Genomic DNA, 16,848 nt, shown 5'->3' with positions numbered 1-16,848 from the left:
ATAAGCTTTTACTTGTAGAACAACCTTATGTTTATAGTAATTCCAAAATATGAACATGAAAAACCAATGAAAGACTCCTTCAACGGGTTTTACGGCCAAGGTACGAGAATATACTTTAGATCCCTTTTACAGCTTTGCCTTTAGGCTAGTTTTCAGTGCTATAATGTATGCACTATTCAGTGTTCAGAATTGCATTCTAATGTTACTCTAAGTTGACCTGAAGTAACAATAAAATGTATAATGCTCACCTGGTGAATGGATTCTGACAGATGTTTACAGCTTACTGATATGAGCCACTGCAGCTGAATGCTGTGATCTGAAGAGTGGATAGAATTACTTAGAGAGAGGCTGCATTAGCTTTTGGCTAACTCTGCCCAGTGGGAGGTGGGAATTCCTTCATAACCTCTGCGGTGTAGAGCCCTTAAATTGTAATTCCGCCTCTCATGAGAAGGAAGAAAAAACTTGAAGATCATAATTGATGTATCTGTGCTTGCCAAGTATTTGGGAAGCCAATTACTCTCACTTTATAGAAACTTGTGTCTTGACTCTAGAATAATGTTTAACTCACCGACTGTAAGATACTCAGGTCCTGTGGCTGCAAAATAAGCGAAGGTCATTACCCCTCTATCACCATTCTTGACTGTTGACATGAGTTATTTGTGCTGATATGTTTGGATTGTTTTTTATTTGACTCTGTGCATAATGGCCAAACGTCTCCAATCTGGTTCCATCTGTGCAGAGCACATTGTTCAAGAAGAAACGTAAGCTATGCTGCCATGCTCTTTTTAGAGAAAAGTTTTTTTTTCTCGTAATCCTTCTATAAAAGACAATTGTTTGGTTGTTTTCTAATTATACTGTCATGAAGTTTAACATTCAACATACTAACTGAGGCCTGTAGAATCTGAGATGTAGCTCCTGGTGCTTAACAGTGTTTTTGAGGATTGCACAGTTTGACCAAAATCTTTTACATCTTGTGAGACAGGTTTGGGCTTGGTGACGCTAGCCCTGACCCGAGCCTAATTCACAGCATTCAGGAGGTCTATGGAGTTAAGAGCAACAATGTTAGCAGCAGCTAACATCTGCTTCTGGCACTCCTCTTTTAGTGATATTATGGAGTTCTGCTGGGCCAGTCACATCTTATTGATCAGCTCTGCTAAATCCCTGATGAGTGGTCTCTTTGTGCCCTCAATCTAAGATGGAGAGGAAAGAAGATCAGATCATGTGAAGCAAACTGAACAAATTATGAAGAGTGAAAAGGTGATCAAGTATGTTTATATATGGTGAAATTATATCCAAGCCCTTTTATAAAAAACTTTATATATGAAGTTTCTTATAATACTAATGAGGTCGATATTTAGATATAGAGCGATTAAAAGAAATAAGAGAAACACTTTGAAAACACGTCAGATTTCATTGGCCAAAGGTAATCCAGGACCGCACATGTGCCGCCCAGGTGGGGAGGTAGGTGGGAATGGTTGAATTTGGCGCCTCTACCCCCCACTCATCTCTCCTTAACCAGACTCACCAGAGAATTGGTTTTAGCTTCTTTCCACGCTTTAAGAAGGTTAAGGTGATATATTTGGGTGGCTCCTCCCCTGTCCGACCGTACCACTTCATAGTCTACGTCCCCCACTCACCCTGTGACCATGAAGGGTTCTTGCCACTTTGCAAGTAACTTTGCGCTGAAAAAAAGTTAGCAATACAAGCATCTTCCGGTGAAAATTGTCTATGAATAGCACCTCTGTTGTGCTGCTGTCATTCCTGGGCCTGGAGCAAATTCTCTCGTGATTACCTCCCCAACATGTGCAGCTTTGCTGTCAGGCCCAGAACCTATTGAATCTAATTATTAGGTGGGCTCAGACCTTCCTCCCAGTTTTCTTTATTCAAGTCCAACAAGCCTCGTGGCTTCCTGTTGAACAACAACTCAAAGTGAGAAAATTCCGTGGAGGCATGGGGCACCTCCTACACTGCAAACAACAGCGGGTCTAACCAGAGATCCCAATTGTGTTCATCCTCATGAGTGGAGGACTGGACTTTAAAGTCTTATTCAGCCGCTCCACCAATCCATCAATCTCAAGGTGGTAGATGCTGGTCTGAACAGATTAATGCCCAGTAATTTGTATAGCTCTTTCAGTGTGTGGGACATGAATAAAGTTCTCCGGTCAGTCAGTATATCTTTCAGGATGCCGATGTGGGAGATGACCTGAAAAGTGCCTGCGCCGCACTCTTTGCAGAAATGGTGCGCAGCAGCACTGCCTCTGGATATCCGCATAATATGCCGCATAATCGACTAGAACAAATACAAAGTGAAATCCTTGTGCACTCTGATAAAATGGCCCGATAAGGTCCATGTCAGTGAACTCAAACGGGACCTCCATTAACAGCAATAGGCATAAAGGCACTTTTGGAATGGCTGGCTGGTTCAACAGCTCACACCACAGACACATAAGCCCACATGCTTGGCCATGAAAACTGGACCATTATTCACCGTGGGGTTATAGTGAGCGACCTGGAAAATCAATTCCCAGCAGCTTTTAGGCACCAGCAACTTGGTGTGCTCTTTTTCAAAGAGAAAAAAATCAGTTTTTATTTCTTGTTATGAACCAAACTCACGCATTCAGCATGCATAGAAACATTCTATTTGAGTGCATTGGTCAACATTTTCTTTAACTTTTCCAAGTCAACTTTCTTCATGATGATGGCCTTATGGTCTTTCTTCAGCTTCTGGATGTAGTCCACCACCATCATGCCTCGGGTGTAGGTCCCCTCTAACTCCACTGCCACCGCAACCTGAAGGAGAAACACAAGAAACTGTTAAACAATACTTGAAATTTTACTTAACCTGATAAAAATCAGGAGTTGCTTACCTCTTCGCTCTCAGTTATCAATGTATCATCGATGGCAGCAGCTAAGGCATAGACGTCACAGGAATTGAAACCAGTTCCTGCAGTAATCTCCTTCTTATAGTCAGCTGATTGGGCTTTCTGTCAAATCAGTACATCAGAGGTATTTAGACATTTTGTGATTATCAGTGTAGGGACTAGGGATGGGTATCGAAACCCGGTTCTTGTTGAGAACCGGTTCAAACTGTTTCAATTCCTTGGAATTGTTTGCCATTTTTGCAAATGATTCCCTTATCGATTCCAGTCGCCCCGAATGACGTCACCACGTTGCGGAGCGTCATTTACCTGGCAGAAAACATGGCGCCTAAGCGGCTCAAGCGCTCAAAAGTTTGGTCATACTTTACGAGAACGGATGACAACAGGGCAACTTGCAATACTTGTAAAGTAGAATTTCATTTAAGGGAGGAAACACTACGAATATGCAAAAGCATTTGCTCACAAAACACGCGATGACCTTAAATGAATGTCGTGTTTTTAATTCCGCTCCGGACTCGTGAATCTCAACCCAGCAGCAGCGGTAACGTTTCCACGTCCTCTCCCGTTAATGCGGCAGGTAAATAATCAACTAACAGTGCATATTATGTTAGCACGATCTGCCTTATTACAAAACCTGCCATTACTGTGGTGGCTCAGATGCTGGCAGTTCTCACTGCAGTCTACCGGTAGCGTCTCCTTTCAGGCCAGGATAGACGAATGTCACCGAGCAGTGACTAAGTTTGTGGTAAAAGGCTTGCACCCATTTGCCACAGCAGATGCCCCCGATTTTCGGTAAGTGAATGTGTTTAATTGTAGGCAGGAACATTACTGGGAATTCTTGTGTAATTGCTACAGAATAATTTGTTATACTTTGTTATTGCTACAGAAGAATATTTATTTTATTATTTTACATTTACAATTTTTTTTCCTGGGGACCCTGTGACACCCCATGGAAGAGCCATAGGCTGTGGATCTCTTAAGATCTCACTGTTGGGTTTGTAAGGCCATGTTACTCCTAAATTTCTATCTTGTTCAAAGAGAAGATATAAAACAAAGTTCTAAGCTAATCGACCTTAGTGTTCTCCTTTTTAAAAAAATAAGAATCGATTAGAGAATCGATAAAGAATCGAATCGTTAAACAGAATTGAAAATGGAATCGGAATGGTGAAAATCTTATCAACACCCATCCCTAGTAGGGACTAACATGTTATTAAGTAACGCGTTACAGTAACTACGTTATTATTGTGGTAACGAGCATGGTAACTAGTTATTATGCCAAAATCAGGAACGCGTTAGTCGTTACTGGGATTTTAGATAGGGTCGTTATTCGTTACTTCTTGCGGTGGCTATCGTGGAGCTTCAACAGATTCAGTAACATTAGCAAGTGGTGGAGGCCAGCAGGTGGTTGAGGGAAAGAGGAGGCAAGAGGAGCAGAGACCCGAGGTGGCCGCCGGTCATAGTGTCAGGTGAAATGACCTTCAGGTAAGAAGTTATGACCTGCAGTCTATCTGGGGCAGATATAAACCAAGTTAAGGTGGAGTTTATTTTAGTTATGCTGACTTTTTTGTACTGGGTACTAGCTAGCATGACGGAGTTTCTATACAGCTGGGGGGTGCTATGATGTTGATGTTGAACTTTATTTTGTTCATAAGGTTAATTATTAGAGTTTCCACCCGTCCCTAGTAGGCTAGAATCATGGCGGCGGTCAACGACGGTCCAGGCGTGGGATTTCTCTCGTGGAAATATGCACATTATTTTTTCCTTTCTATTGGTACGTGGCACAGTGCACTTGTGGCAAGTAAGCAAGCTAGAGGACTGACAATCTTGCTGGGTATCCAGTTACGGAAGCAACACATTAACAAGAGAATTCTGAGTAAAACCAAAGTTACTTTCCCTAGTAACTAGTTACTTTGAAAGTAACGAGTAACTTGAAGTAACTGAGTTACTTTTGAACTAGTAATGTAACTAAGTTACTAATTTAAAGTAACTTACCCAACACTGGTGATTATCTGTAAGCCAGTGGAGGACCAAGGTCTAAACAAAAAAAGTTGCCACTACACAGCAAAATCTCCAGTGTTAATTCAACTCCTATAGTGTTAAAGTTAACACTTTTCCAGTGTTTATATAATTCTCACTGGTTTAGAGTTAAAGTAACACTTTGCAAAGTGTTATTATTTTAACTCCATTGTAGTGTTAAAAATATAACACCCATAGTGTTAAAATTTCACTCTGTATGGTGTGAAGTGTCTTCACTCAGAGTGTAACTACCTAACATTTATAGTGTTGTTTTAGGACACTGATAAGTGTTCACTTTTACACTGGCTTGGGTTCACTCTTTTCACTGAGGGTGTTACTACACAACAACTATGGTGTTATTTATGACACTTTTAAGTGTTTATTTTCACACTGGATTGTGTTGACTGTTTTCACTTAGAGTGTTATTCTGTAACTTTTACAGTGTTATTTTGGCACTTTAAAGTGACATATATGAGCTTTTAAATACTAGTCTGTATTAATTGTCTGAATACAAAAATGCATTAAAGTGCAATTACTGTATGACTACTGTGTTACATTCAGTGAAAGTCCTTGTTAAGTCCCTTTACAGGATAAAAGGAGAAAACATAAAATTGGTCACATAAGAATTTTAATAAATATTAAATTCCAAGCACCATACAGCATACGTTCACAACAAAAATAATGGCACAATGTACAGACCATCATCATCACCATAAGCACTTTGCAAATCAAAGGGCTTGTATATTTCAATACAGTCTGCTTTAACAACATCTTTTTCATCCGTTTCAAACACTTTATAAGCATGGCAATGTTCACTGAAATTTTCAACCACAAGCTTCTGAACTATGAAGTAGGTGTGACTATTGACCAAAACTATTGTTTTTATTCTGCAAAACACCGGCATCTCATGTTCAGAACCACAACAAATGACCAATCCTGTTCTGTACTCAGTCCCATTAATGTTAACCCAATTAGCAGAGAAAGCCTCTTCTGCAACAGCAGGCAAGCCTAGGGAGATCATTTCACTATTTTCCTCACTATCAACATCAAATGATTTCAAGGGCCCATACTCAACATGGCTTAAAGGACATGTCTCCCACTTGTATGCTATGGATGTTTGATGTTTTTTGGCAAGTGACACTGTGATGTTCTTAAAGTTCTTAAGGGTGTCTTTGAACACCCTATGTTTAGCCTCACCTCTCATGCTCCATACATGCAATAATGGCCCAATTTTTCTGATGCAAGTTGGGTAGTGCAACATAAAGTGGTGTTTGGGAATCATGTTCCTACCTGGATACAACAATTTGAACAAGTCATGATGTTCCATTGTTAAATGTTTTAGAAGCACAGTCATGCCATGTGTAACAGATGGAGAGAATATGATGTTAATTATTTGCAACAATAGCAATAGCATAGTCCAGTTCTGATTTCCTTCTGGCACAATATCACCAAAAATTAAAGGAATGTTTCTTATCAGACAAAGAGTCTGAATGGAGTTAAGACCTATACTATTACCACTACTGTCTAAGTTCACCCTTGTTGGACGATTTTTGCTCTCCAAGTAGCCATAGTCAAAAGCATAGATCCGTGACAAAAGAGCAGGTTTCGGCAGAAAATTGTCTGACAGATATTCCAACAGTAACTTTATCTCATATTGTGCTACCCCTTCGAGAATATCATGCATAATGTCCAAGGAAAAGTTCTGGCAAACATGAAAGAATTGAAGAGTGTTCAGTGTAGAATTCTTTCTTAAGCCAAACACATGTAGCTTTTGAGGATCAGATTGCAACTCACTGCAGTGCATTTCAAAAAGTTCTTTCCCTCGTAAGATGATCTTTGGATCATCCTCAGTATACACACTCTGTGCATCCTGTTTTGCAATTAAACACAAACGACAAAAGTAACGTCCACTGAAAGACTCAACAAAACCCAAAATTGAGTGCATCCCCAAGTTGTCCCCAGTTATCTGACATATAGTGCCATGGACCTTTTCAGATGAGAAGGGTAAATCAATGCCATGGCTCTCCAAAAACTTTATGTCATCAATCAGAGGCTGTAAAATAGGATCAAAGCCGTATTTTTTCACATCTTCTGCATGAAACAATGCAACCAAATGAATGTTCATCAATGCAGAATTTAACTTTGGAGGCAGATTTCTGAGGACAAAATAGATTGCACCAACTTTGTGAACACCACGTTTGGAACCAAGTGGATTAGCAGTCTCAAAGTCATCATAATAAAGCTGAATTTGCAAAGAAGTCTGTGGTTTTGAAAACAATGGATGAGACTTATAGTAACTCCCATCACAAAAGTCTTCATATCTGTCTTCTTTTGATACACATGGTTTAGCAAGCAGCTCGCAAATATAAGAATTGCGACATATAAATTTGATTGTTTCCAAAATTGGAATGTACACAAAAGTGTCTTTTACTGGTACCTGGTCATAAGTGCCTGATTTTTTATTTAACCTTGTATCATAGCGTATTCCTAAAGTCTTTTCCACTGGATCCACAATTCCCCATTTTTCACGGAAATATGACTTTCTTTTAGCTTCAGTGTCGAACTTCTCAACTGGATTGTCAAAAGTCTCAAGACATTTTTCCACTGGAGATCTAACAGGATTTTCTGTTGGCACAACGTTCAGTACTTTATGTTTAAACTCACAGTGCAGTCCATCTGCAAAATCTTCCAAATCACAAACAAGTGATGACACAAAACTATTTGCCAAACCACTACCATTGAGTTTACCAATAATTTTAGTGCAAATTGCTTCAGAATTTTTTTTAATTCTTTGACCTGACCCATTGTTTTCAGAACACCCAACCTCTAGGCTCTGAGTAACACTTGTTCCTGCAACTGCTATGTCTGTATCTTGTAATCTGTCAAAATCAGCTTGAAATGACTCTGAGGGTTCTGCATCACCACTTTGACAACAATCTTCATCATGAACACTATTTAAATGTTTTTTTAAACCAGAATATGTAGTGAACTGACGGCTGCAACCATCTTGTGAACAAGCCAACTTAAATTTGGTGCTTGGATAAAAACTGTGACCTAGTCGCAAATGACTTATCAAAGCCTGACTGGTGCTATGCAGAGTTTGACAGATAAAACATTTAAACATGGTTCTCATTCAACATTTTGGCACGCAACTCACGAACACGTGGTGACTCATCTGTTGAGGTGGCATCAATGTTGAATATGGTGGTCTGCACAAAACTGTAGAGATGAACCAGTGACTCGTCGTAAGATAAGTTGAACACGTAGTGGGATTTGAAAAGTTCATCAAAAGCACTGAGTGAGCTGGTGGCTTGGCAGGGGATGAGCTGTTTGTCCACTGCGATGTAGAAGGTGTCAATGCTGTTCTGGGTTCGACCAACAGCGAGGATGTATGGTTGTTTACCATCTCTTGCTTGCAAGTGTTCATCAATGCTGCAGCATGACTAAAAACAAATGAGATATTGACATATAGGCCTAGCTTATACTTGCTGAGTATGAACCATTCATTCAGTTTCACATTGTGTGCCTTGCTAACTTATTACAAAATACTAAGACACATACTTCATGGAGAGGAAAACTAAAAAGTGCAAAAACTGAAAAAGTGTTTTGTAGGATTTTAAAAAGTGAGACAACATATTTACCTTGTGAAAGTGCACCATTTTGTGTGCTGCATCAGTTGGACTTATTTTGGTTCTCCTCTTTCGTCCAGCTGTGGGTGGCAAAAGTTGAAGGAGTAGCAGCAGAGAGGCCATGTCACTGTCCCAGTCTGTGTATGGTTGAATTTATAAAACAATTTCAAAATGACAGGTAAAAATAAATATTATTAAAATCAAACAAGCATGGTGCGACGCCTACCATTTACATCACTCTCTGTTGGTTTCTCAGCAGCTTTTATCAAACGACACAGGTCAGTTGACTGAGTCAGCTGTTTGGCTTCTTTAATAACCTTTGGCTTGAATGACATGTCCCACTTCTCAAGCAACTTGGTGGCTGTTTCAGCACCAAACAGCAGCAGGAAGTCTTGATTGACCTGTTCATCATACACACAGGACATAAAGACAGTGCTCAACATTGTTTACATTGCAATGTGATTTTGACCAATATGGGATATAGCCTGACTGGGATGACCAATGATCACATCTTTTACTGTTGCCATCCACATCAGCAAAACAAAAAAAAAAGGATTAACAGTTGAAAATATCAAGTGATTTGACTTACTAGTCCTTTGACATCCAAAAAGTGTGGAAATGTTTTGAAGACATCTGCAGTTCTTTGTGGATCATGCACCAGATCCTGGCGATGTTGGAACGTCATTTTCATCTTCTGAAATACACTTGCTTCATCAGGAGAGTGAACAAGAAATGAGATGGCCTCCTTGCAGGCATCTCCATCAAGTTGCTGAGGCAATGTGGTTGCTAATCTTCTGCGCTTAGGCCCTTGTTCTTGATGCACTGGGACTTCCTTCACTGGCCGTTTGGTTGTAGACCTGGACATGGTTTTGAGGCGCCACGCTATATATCCAGTGCCTTTCACTCCGTCGTAGAAATGCTCCTGTCACATTTAAACATAGATGAAAAATAAACATCAAATGCGATCTTACAGACTTTGCAGATTCAGCAAAAAGAAACCCAAGGACTATTATCATGTAACAGGTGCAATACATGTTAAACAACATCCACAATTTCAATACAGTTTTATGACAATAGTTATTACGAAAGAGGAATTAAGATTTTTCTTTTAAATCATTTAGCTGATATAATTATTCCATGATGAAAACTAAATAATGTGCTGTTTTACAATCACTGCATGACTTACATAGCCGTTTGGAGAAAATGGATCCTTCAATGAGGGAAAGAGTGTAATTATTCCAAGGGCATATTTCTCCTTTTGCTTACGGGAGGGAATTCTGCTATAGAGGAAATACAATTGACAATGTTAAATCAGATGTATGTGTCTTTACTGCAGTATACATTACAAGAATATTCCATATGGCCCATCTTTACTTTTTTATTAGGTACTATTACTCTTACCCATGTCTCTCAGTCATATCACTTGCCGATATGTTAACAAGCTGCCGCCGGGTGCGGTGGCTCAGTGAATTTTCGGCATTGTATTCTTCAAGAATTTCCTCTCCACCAGGTTTCCTAGTCAAGGCATTTTTAACCATCTGCTCATATAAAAGGGAAAATAATAACAATAAAAACTTGTTTGTCAGTAAAGGTGAAAGTTTAGAGGAATGTCAACAAACCTGTGAAAGACATATCTAGCAAGAAGCACTAACTTCTACTAACATTTTTTCATACAGGGCAAGTTGGGAACCACCATGTTTTGAATTTCAATTTGTATAACAATCTACAGTATAAATGGTGTCAACTCAAAAATACAAAAGACATTTTCTGTTCTCAATTACCTCTTTTGCAGCCTCTGACACAGAAACATTTGGTGCAGAACTGTCTTTGCTGGATCTACTGCGGCCTGCAGGAATGCCCTTTTCCCTGAGGTCACTGTCACTTGATGAAAGTGATATAGTGTCCGTGAGGGAAGATAATGTATCCGAGGAGGATGGTGTGGAATGAGCTAAAGGACAAAAATCTTTGGGAGAGATGATTTGGTTAACTTTCTTTAGGCTACTCCACAATGCCATTAATAACACAATTTCAATGTTCATGTTCAGACAACATTCTATACAAATATGACCCAGCCCTGTCCACTGTCATGTATATTGCATGAAGACAGGTCAATGTCATCTGCATCAAGAGCAAAAGAACTTGGCTCTACATTGAGTGGGCTATACTCTGAAAATTTAAGTTATGATAACATTTACCTTCATCTGAAATCTTTTCACGTATTGTCAGGCATAGGTCTGGTTGGGCCTCCAGTAACTCCAGAAAAATGTCTTCTTCGACAGCTGTGTCAGTTTCATCGAAAATATCAAGGTCAGCAGCATCCGGAAGTCCAAACTTGGTTTTGGCTTTACAAAAAGATAAGCATAATGTCACCTAAAACGCCTGAAAAACTTTTTTAAAAACTAATTTGGACTTTTTTATTTAGCTAATATTTATTAACAGCTGTTTTACCTGTCTTTAAAATGGTTAAATTAGACAAGTCTGCAGCAACAATATAGGCCTAGGCCTACTGCTCTGTACTGTTTTTAATGTCACACATTAAAATAAAATGTGTTAACATTTAATTCGTTTTTTAAATAGATGAGATGCAAACATGATGAACTGATACATGTGCAACAAATTTTGTTCTGCCAGGTTATCTTACCTTCACTGATGAATTCTAGATAAGTGAATCCTGCGTGCAATTTAATGTACTTCTTTACATTGAGGTATTTCACTTTCAGCAACATGTCTTACAACAGCACCTGGTGGAGAGAAGGGGGCACAGAATATTTTTTACCATATATTTAAACCATAGCTTAAGTGGCAACAAATCCGGACAACTTTAAGAAAATATTAGGCTATACATTGTGTGATGATCTGTGAAGGGGTGACAGACCACTTCAACCTCAGGAACATAATTTGGCTTCCCCCTGCGCACTAAAATAGCTGAACTTGGGTACACAGAAATAGCATCCAATGAATTATCCACCCATCCACATGTTTATAAGACGACAACGGCGATCTTCTCGTCTGCACGCAGGCTAGATACTTAGTTCTGCTATGTTGCGAGTAAATCGCTGTAGCCTACTTGGGGAAAAGCATCTCTGTTTAAACCATGTCAGGATGATAATCCACATAAAATTTCCTGTTGAACGCACACCTGCCTTCATCACGCTTTCACTTATGACAACAAATATCCCTTATACTGTAAATTAATGAGTGCAAGTCTTACATTTATATCGGGAGTTTCTGACACATGCACAGCCGTCTGGCTAGTTGCTACTTTGTGGTGGTTGTTTTGTGACACGACATGCTAGGATTATCAGTGGAGGCGACGTCAACGACCCTCAGTCGTTATACCGCTTTGTCTTAAACACTGGATGGTAGCCTATTTCACTAAAACTGTAGAAAAGGGGAAAATGTTCCCTTAGATTAGGCCTACTACAACATAGGGCTGCTCGATTATGGCAAAAATGATAATCACGATTATTTTCACTGAAATTGAGATCTCGATTATTTGACGATATTTATTTAACAATAACAATGTATTGAATAATGACTTTAAAGATTGTCAAAAAATAATATAAAATAGTGTGCAAATACTGATAACAGTGCAAATGTTTGCAATATAAAAAATAAATGAAAAATGTAAACATCTATGTTTAGTGAACGTTGCAGTGTTGCTCTGTGGTGCAGCTACAACACTGTAGCAAAGTTTACACACTATGTCTACTTGATCCACGTCTGACTCCGCGAACCCATAATGTTTCCACACCACTGAAGTTTTTTTTACCTCTCTTTTCAACCAACGGCAGTCACTCTCCTCTCCAAATAACTTCTGCTTAGCTTTCCGAGCTTCCCTCGGTCCTCTTAATTGTTGTGACACGTGTTCGAAACGCAGAGAGGTGCGCTCGATTTGCCACACGGAGCAGCGCGAGAGTAAAGCACGAGGGAGGGGCTAATAATCGGCTCAGTCATTTTTAATGATCGTTGAAAGCCCAGATCGTAATCGTGATTAAAATTCGATTAATTGAGCAGCCCTACTACAACATGTATGATATATCCTAACCGTTAGCAAGCAACCCATGCACAAACGCAGCGCGCCTTGCTTGGTCACTAACATCTAACAGAATTCCATAACCCCCTGCCACTTCAAAGATTTGTAGGCTAGGCTACTGCTAAACTCGCTGGTAGCACGTGTAATTAGCCTATCTTGACGCTTTCCAAAACTTGACTTGAACGTCTCCATGTGATTGTTTAGTTCACTTTTAAATAGGATATTTCTGAGGCGAATGTTCGCTTCCCTTAAAAGCAGTGGGCTAAACGCATTTGTCTTAGCTGCCAGCTAGGCTACCACAAATTCAAATTTTAACATTACATTTAACATATCCAGAGGATAGCTAACTCCTCCCTCGTTTCATTTAATAAGCATTGAACACTGGAAAGCATTTCTCTTATGACATTAGAACTAACTAGAATTGAGAATTATATTAAGCACGCATTTATTTTCGCTGCAATATTAACTTGTTATAGAGGATAGTTTAGCTACCTAAGCTAACGAATCCCATCTCTTACCGCAGATGAATACACTCCACATTAGGAAAATATTGCATGCTTCTGATAAATAATGTTATAGGCTAGTTAGTTACAATATTTAATAATGATAAAATAACATAGGTCTTGTTGTATAGTTCTTACCTGAACAACCTCCTCGATCTTGACAGCAAACTTCTGGCGGACTCCTCATGCCCATGAGCGCGAAAAACCCGGATGTGGAAATCAACTCCAAATGAGTGTTATAGTATTGACTCTTTGAAATAACTCCGGCTACAGAGCTTTTTCAGCACCGTTAGTGTTACTGTAACTCTCAAACCAACACTTTTCAACTCGAAATTTTTAACACCAGTAATTTTAACTCACATCAACACTTCGGATTTTGCTGTGTAGTTTTGTTGTGTGTGTCAGAACAATGAGGCGACTGCTGAATGTTACAGGTGTTACAGGAGTGATACATCTCCTGTTGTCAGGCCTGCAGGTACCAGGCTGTTGTTCTCGTTTATCTCATAGTGGACAGAGATAATTTTTTGGAGTGGCACACTAATTTGTGTGGCATCAGATTTGATGCAGAACAGCTGATTGTTCTGTAAATAGTTTGAAATATATATTTAAAAAAATGCCCTGGCTGCATTTTTAGGTAAACAGCTGCAAAAAACTTTGTTGTTTGCATAATCCAGTAACTATTTTGAAGAAGTAACTATATAATTAATTGCCCAACGTTGGTCATTATATACTGTATTTTGCAGACAGAGAGTTACAGGACTCTCTCCCAGACCACAGACTCATACTCATAATACAAGTCAGAGCTTTAAAAAAAAATCATAAAATAGAAAGTTGTGTTTTCAAAATTGGAGTTCAAGTTCTTTTTACTTCCAACAGTGTTAACATGCTACACAAGTCATGAACAAGATTCTTTTTTAATTTTCATTGTAAGTGGGTTAAAGCACTTAATTAAAAGTAGTCTAACATAAATGTAAATGCTGTAATTTGATTATTTTAATAAACCATGTAATTTGGATGGATTCGATGCTGGCGTGACCACAGTGCACACGTCTGCTGTTGCTCACAGTGGTCCAAGGGACGCTCAGGAGGTTTGTGTGTTCGCTCAGACACGTGAAAAATTAGAGGGAACATTGGTGGTGATCGTAGGAAAATCTATGCTTCTCTGTTCAGGCTTCTGCCCCACAACCTGAATCAGGAGAGTGACCTTTCTGATGTGAGAATTACACCACTCCCTGTGAGAAAAGCTGCAATCATTCAATCATTTTATCAGTGCGACAGTTTTTGTTTCTTATGTATTATGCTTCTCCCCCCTTTCAGCAAATTATAAATTAAAGAACAAGGATGTGTAACGACATGTATGTAAGTGTCATAACATTCTTTTGGCAGCACAGTGTGTTGAAGCCTGGCATTATTGTGTCACAGCACTAAGATCCTGCTTAGACAAGTTAATCTGGGAGGAGTGGCAGTTTAGCTCACTGGGCTGAGCTGGTGAACACATGACACGATACCAGTCTGAGGTTTAGTTTGATCCGAGGCTCTCTTGGCCTGTCTTCCCCCACTCTCTTTCTGCTGTTCTGTCTCATTTTTCCCATGGCCTATCTAATAAAGGTGAAAAAACTTCAAAATTGTTTAACAGAAATTCCTCATCATTCGCAGCACCTGGGGATCCAGTGCTTCTTGCAACATATTTTCTTGCAAAAATGTATTAAGATATAAATTTGTCACACTTTCTGGGGATGGGATTCTAATTATTGTAATAATATCATTTGCACACTCTTACCATCCTTGAAAGACTTGAAATCTTTTTCATGAAGTCTGCTTTCTGTGTAGATTCGGCAAGCCAGGTGTCACAGAAAGACTACAGGAGGAAAAATTGAGGGTGCAAATTTAAATCACTGTGAAATTATCAGTCAAGCCAAAAACAGCATTATTACAAATATTCAAATATTATTCTAAATGTAATTTCAGTTAGTGTAAAGCCATACAGCTTGCTGTACAACTTGTCTGTTTCCTTACCCACGGAAGGCTGTTCCTGCAGGTGAACTCCCATGTAGCCATGTAGGTTGGGCAGGTGTAGCGGTCCAACACGATGTAAGCCGCCTCTGGGTCGGCTACAAAGTTAAACTCTCCACACACTGTGGTGTTACCTCTGGCTGCACACAGACATTATTAATGCAATTCTTGTTATTATTAATATAGAAAAAAAAATTCATAAATCAGAGAATAAGCACATCAGAGTAAATAAAAGCCTACATTCAGTGTTTCCCCCCATGATGTAGAGCGCCTTCAGCTTTTTTGGCAAGGAAGGGTCCAACTGCACTGCGACAGCCAGGTTAGTGAGGGGGGCAGTGGCTACGAGGATCACCTGAAGGCAGAAGACTAATTTGTGTTGATGACTGGAGTGCTCTTGTTATTCATAACATAGCTTTGGGATGAACAAAACCCCTACAAATAAAGGTTTTTTATCTAGAAATTTACTTTTTTAGTGAAATTCAATAGATCATTTACATAGAGTAAACCTTTATGTTTACCTTTTTTTAAAATAAATAAACCATTTCAAGAAAATCCCAAATTCAAGGCACATGTAGTGAAACAATGTTGTCATTGAGTTGTGTTTTAGATACATAAAACTTAATAACAACTGAACTGAAATGAGCAAATCTGCTCTAGAAACTAAGCCGAACTAAACTGAATTAAAAACAAAAATTAAAATAAATAAAGAGAATCCAAAAACTATAATAATTCTGGTATGCATAGAATACATGCATACACAGAAAAATTTTGCTCTTAAATTTTATTTACAGTACATTAGCAACATGTTTAACAGAGCACTCACCTCTCCAGCATTGTCTTTCACAAGCTTGATCATGGCCTGCACAGCTTTCTTCTTCTGCAGCAGATCCAAGCCTGGAGCATCTGGATCCGGGACATCCCCCAGCCCGTCTTTCCCGTGGTAATCACCCGCATGCTGTTTGCGGGCCAGCAGAGGCTTTGAGCAGCCACGATACACTGGAATCTGTATTGTAGGTTGCATTTAATAGCAGGTCATCCAGCATGCAACCATGCAGTCAGATCTGTCACCATATCCATGTATAAGACTCTCCCACACTCTGCTCAAAACTTACATCCAGCCTATTGCAGACTTTCAGGACACGCAGCGTGTTCTTGAGGACGTTCTCCAGGGGTGTGTTGCCATGGCAGCAGGTGATCCCCAAAATCTCCACATCAGGGTTGGCGAGGGCCACCATGATGGCCATAGCGTCATCCACCCCAGTGTCCACATCAATGATGAGCTTCTTCTTCATCCTGTGTTCAACCACAGCATTAAAAACCTGAAGAGATATTGTTTCTAATAATGCAAACTTCATTCCTCTAATATGATCTGGAACCACGTATCCCTCCATTTTTTTTAACGGCTTTTCTAACTGGAGCCTATCTGAGCTGTCAGAGGGAGGGAAACAGGGTACACTCTGCACGGACCACCAGTCTATCTATCACACAGAGAGAGAGAAAACTACAAAAATGAAAAAAAAAAGAAACACAGCGTTTTTTTTATTGATATTTAGATACTTTTTACAGCATCACCTTTAGGAGGGTTTCCAATGTTTAAATGCATATGCAGTAATTAGTGTTCAGAATTAAATTCTTATGGTATTCTAAGGTTCATTCTAAAGTAAAATTACTTAAATGTAAAATACTCACCTGGTGAATGGATTCTGTTTACAGCTTAATGATATAAGCGTCCGCAGCTGAATGCGTAAACTGAACATTGGGCAGAATTATAT

General features: G+C 39.3%; 1 protein-coding gene and 1 pseudogene across 2 annotated transcripts; both read right to left on the bottom strand.

The window, feature by feature from the left end:
• Window positions 1–2,560: 2,560 nt before the first annotated feature.
• Window positions 2,561–16,848, bottom strand: LOC113016003 (inosine-uridine preferring nucleoside hydrolase-like). Its single transcript, XM_026158443.2, has 8 exons — window positions 16,766–16,848; window positions 16,189–16,369; window positions 15,900–16,079; window positions 15,317–15,428; window positions 15,080–15,216; window positions 14,844–14,921; window positions 2,868–2,984; window positions 2,561–2,790 (listed from the first exon to the last, which is right to left on the bottom strand). Exons 1-8 carry the CDS (start codon window positions 16,831–16,833, stop codon window positions 2,638–2,640), a joined length of 1,026 nt encoding a protein of 341 aa, XP_026014228.2. The 5' UTR covers window positions 16,834–16,848; the 3' UTR covers window positions 2,561–2,637.
• On the bottom strand, window positions 5,507–12,313 carry LOC145424144 (uncharacterized; annotated as a pseudogene). Its single transcript, XR_013905107.1, has 10 exons — window positions 11,166–12,313; window positions 10,720–10,866; window positions 10,272–10,487; window positions 10,144–10,158; window positions 9,926–10,039; window positions 9,711–9,804; window positions 9,114–9,446; window positions 8,751–8,925; window positions 8,537–8,661; window positions 5,507–8,338 (listed from the first exon to the last, which is right to left on the bottom strand). The product of XR_013905107.1 is annotated as an uncharacterized LOC145424144 (transcript).

This window comes from Astatotilapia calliptera, chromosome 23, assembly GCF_964374335.1.
Source record: "Astatotilapia calliptera chromosome 23, fAstCal68.1, whole genome shotgun sequence".
NCBI lineage: Eukaryota > Metazoa > Chordata > Actinopteri > Cichliformes > Cichlidae > Astatotilapia > Astatotilapia calliptera.
Note: the sequence above shows the minus strand (reverse complement) of the source record. Positions and strands in the feature narration are given on the sequence as shown.

Bases quoted from the DNA above. Each gene is read 5' to 3' on its own strand.
- LOC113016003 (XM_026158443.2), bottom strand. From the start codon at position 16,833: ATGTTCAGTTTACGCATTCAGCTGCGGACGCTTATATCATTAAGCTGT. The intron at 16,370-16,765 runs GTGAGTATTTTA...GGTTGAACACAG, and splicing joins AAACAGAATCCATTCACCAG to GATGAAGAAGAAGCTCATCA. The intron at 15,217-15,316 runs GTAGGCTTTTAT...GTCTGTGTGCAG, and splicing joins CATGGGGGGAAACACTGAAT to CCAGAGGTAACACCACAGTG.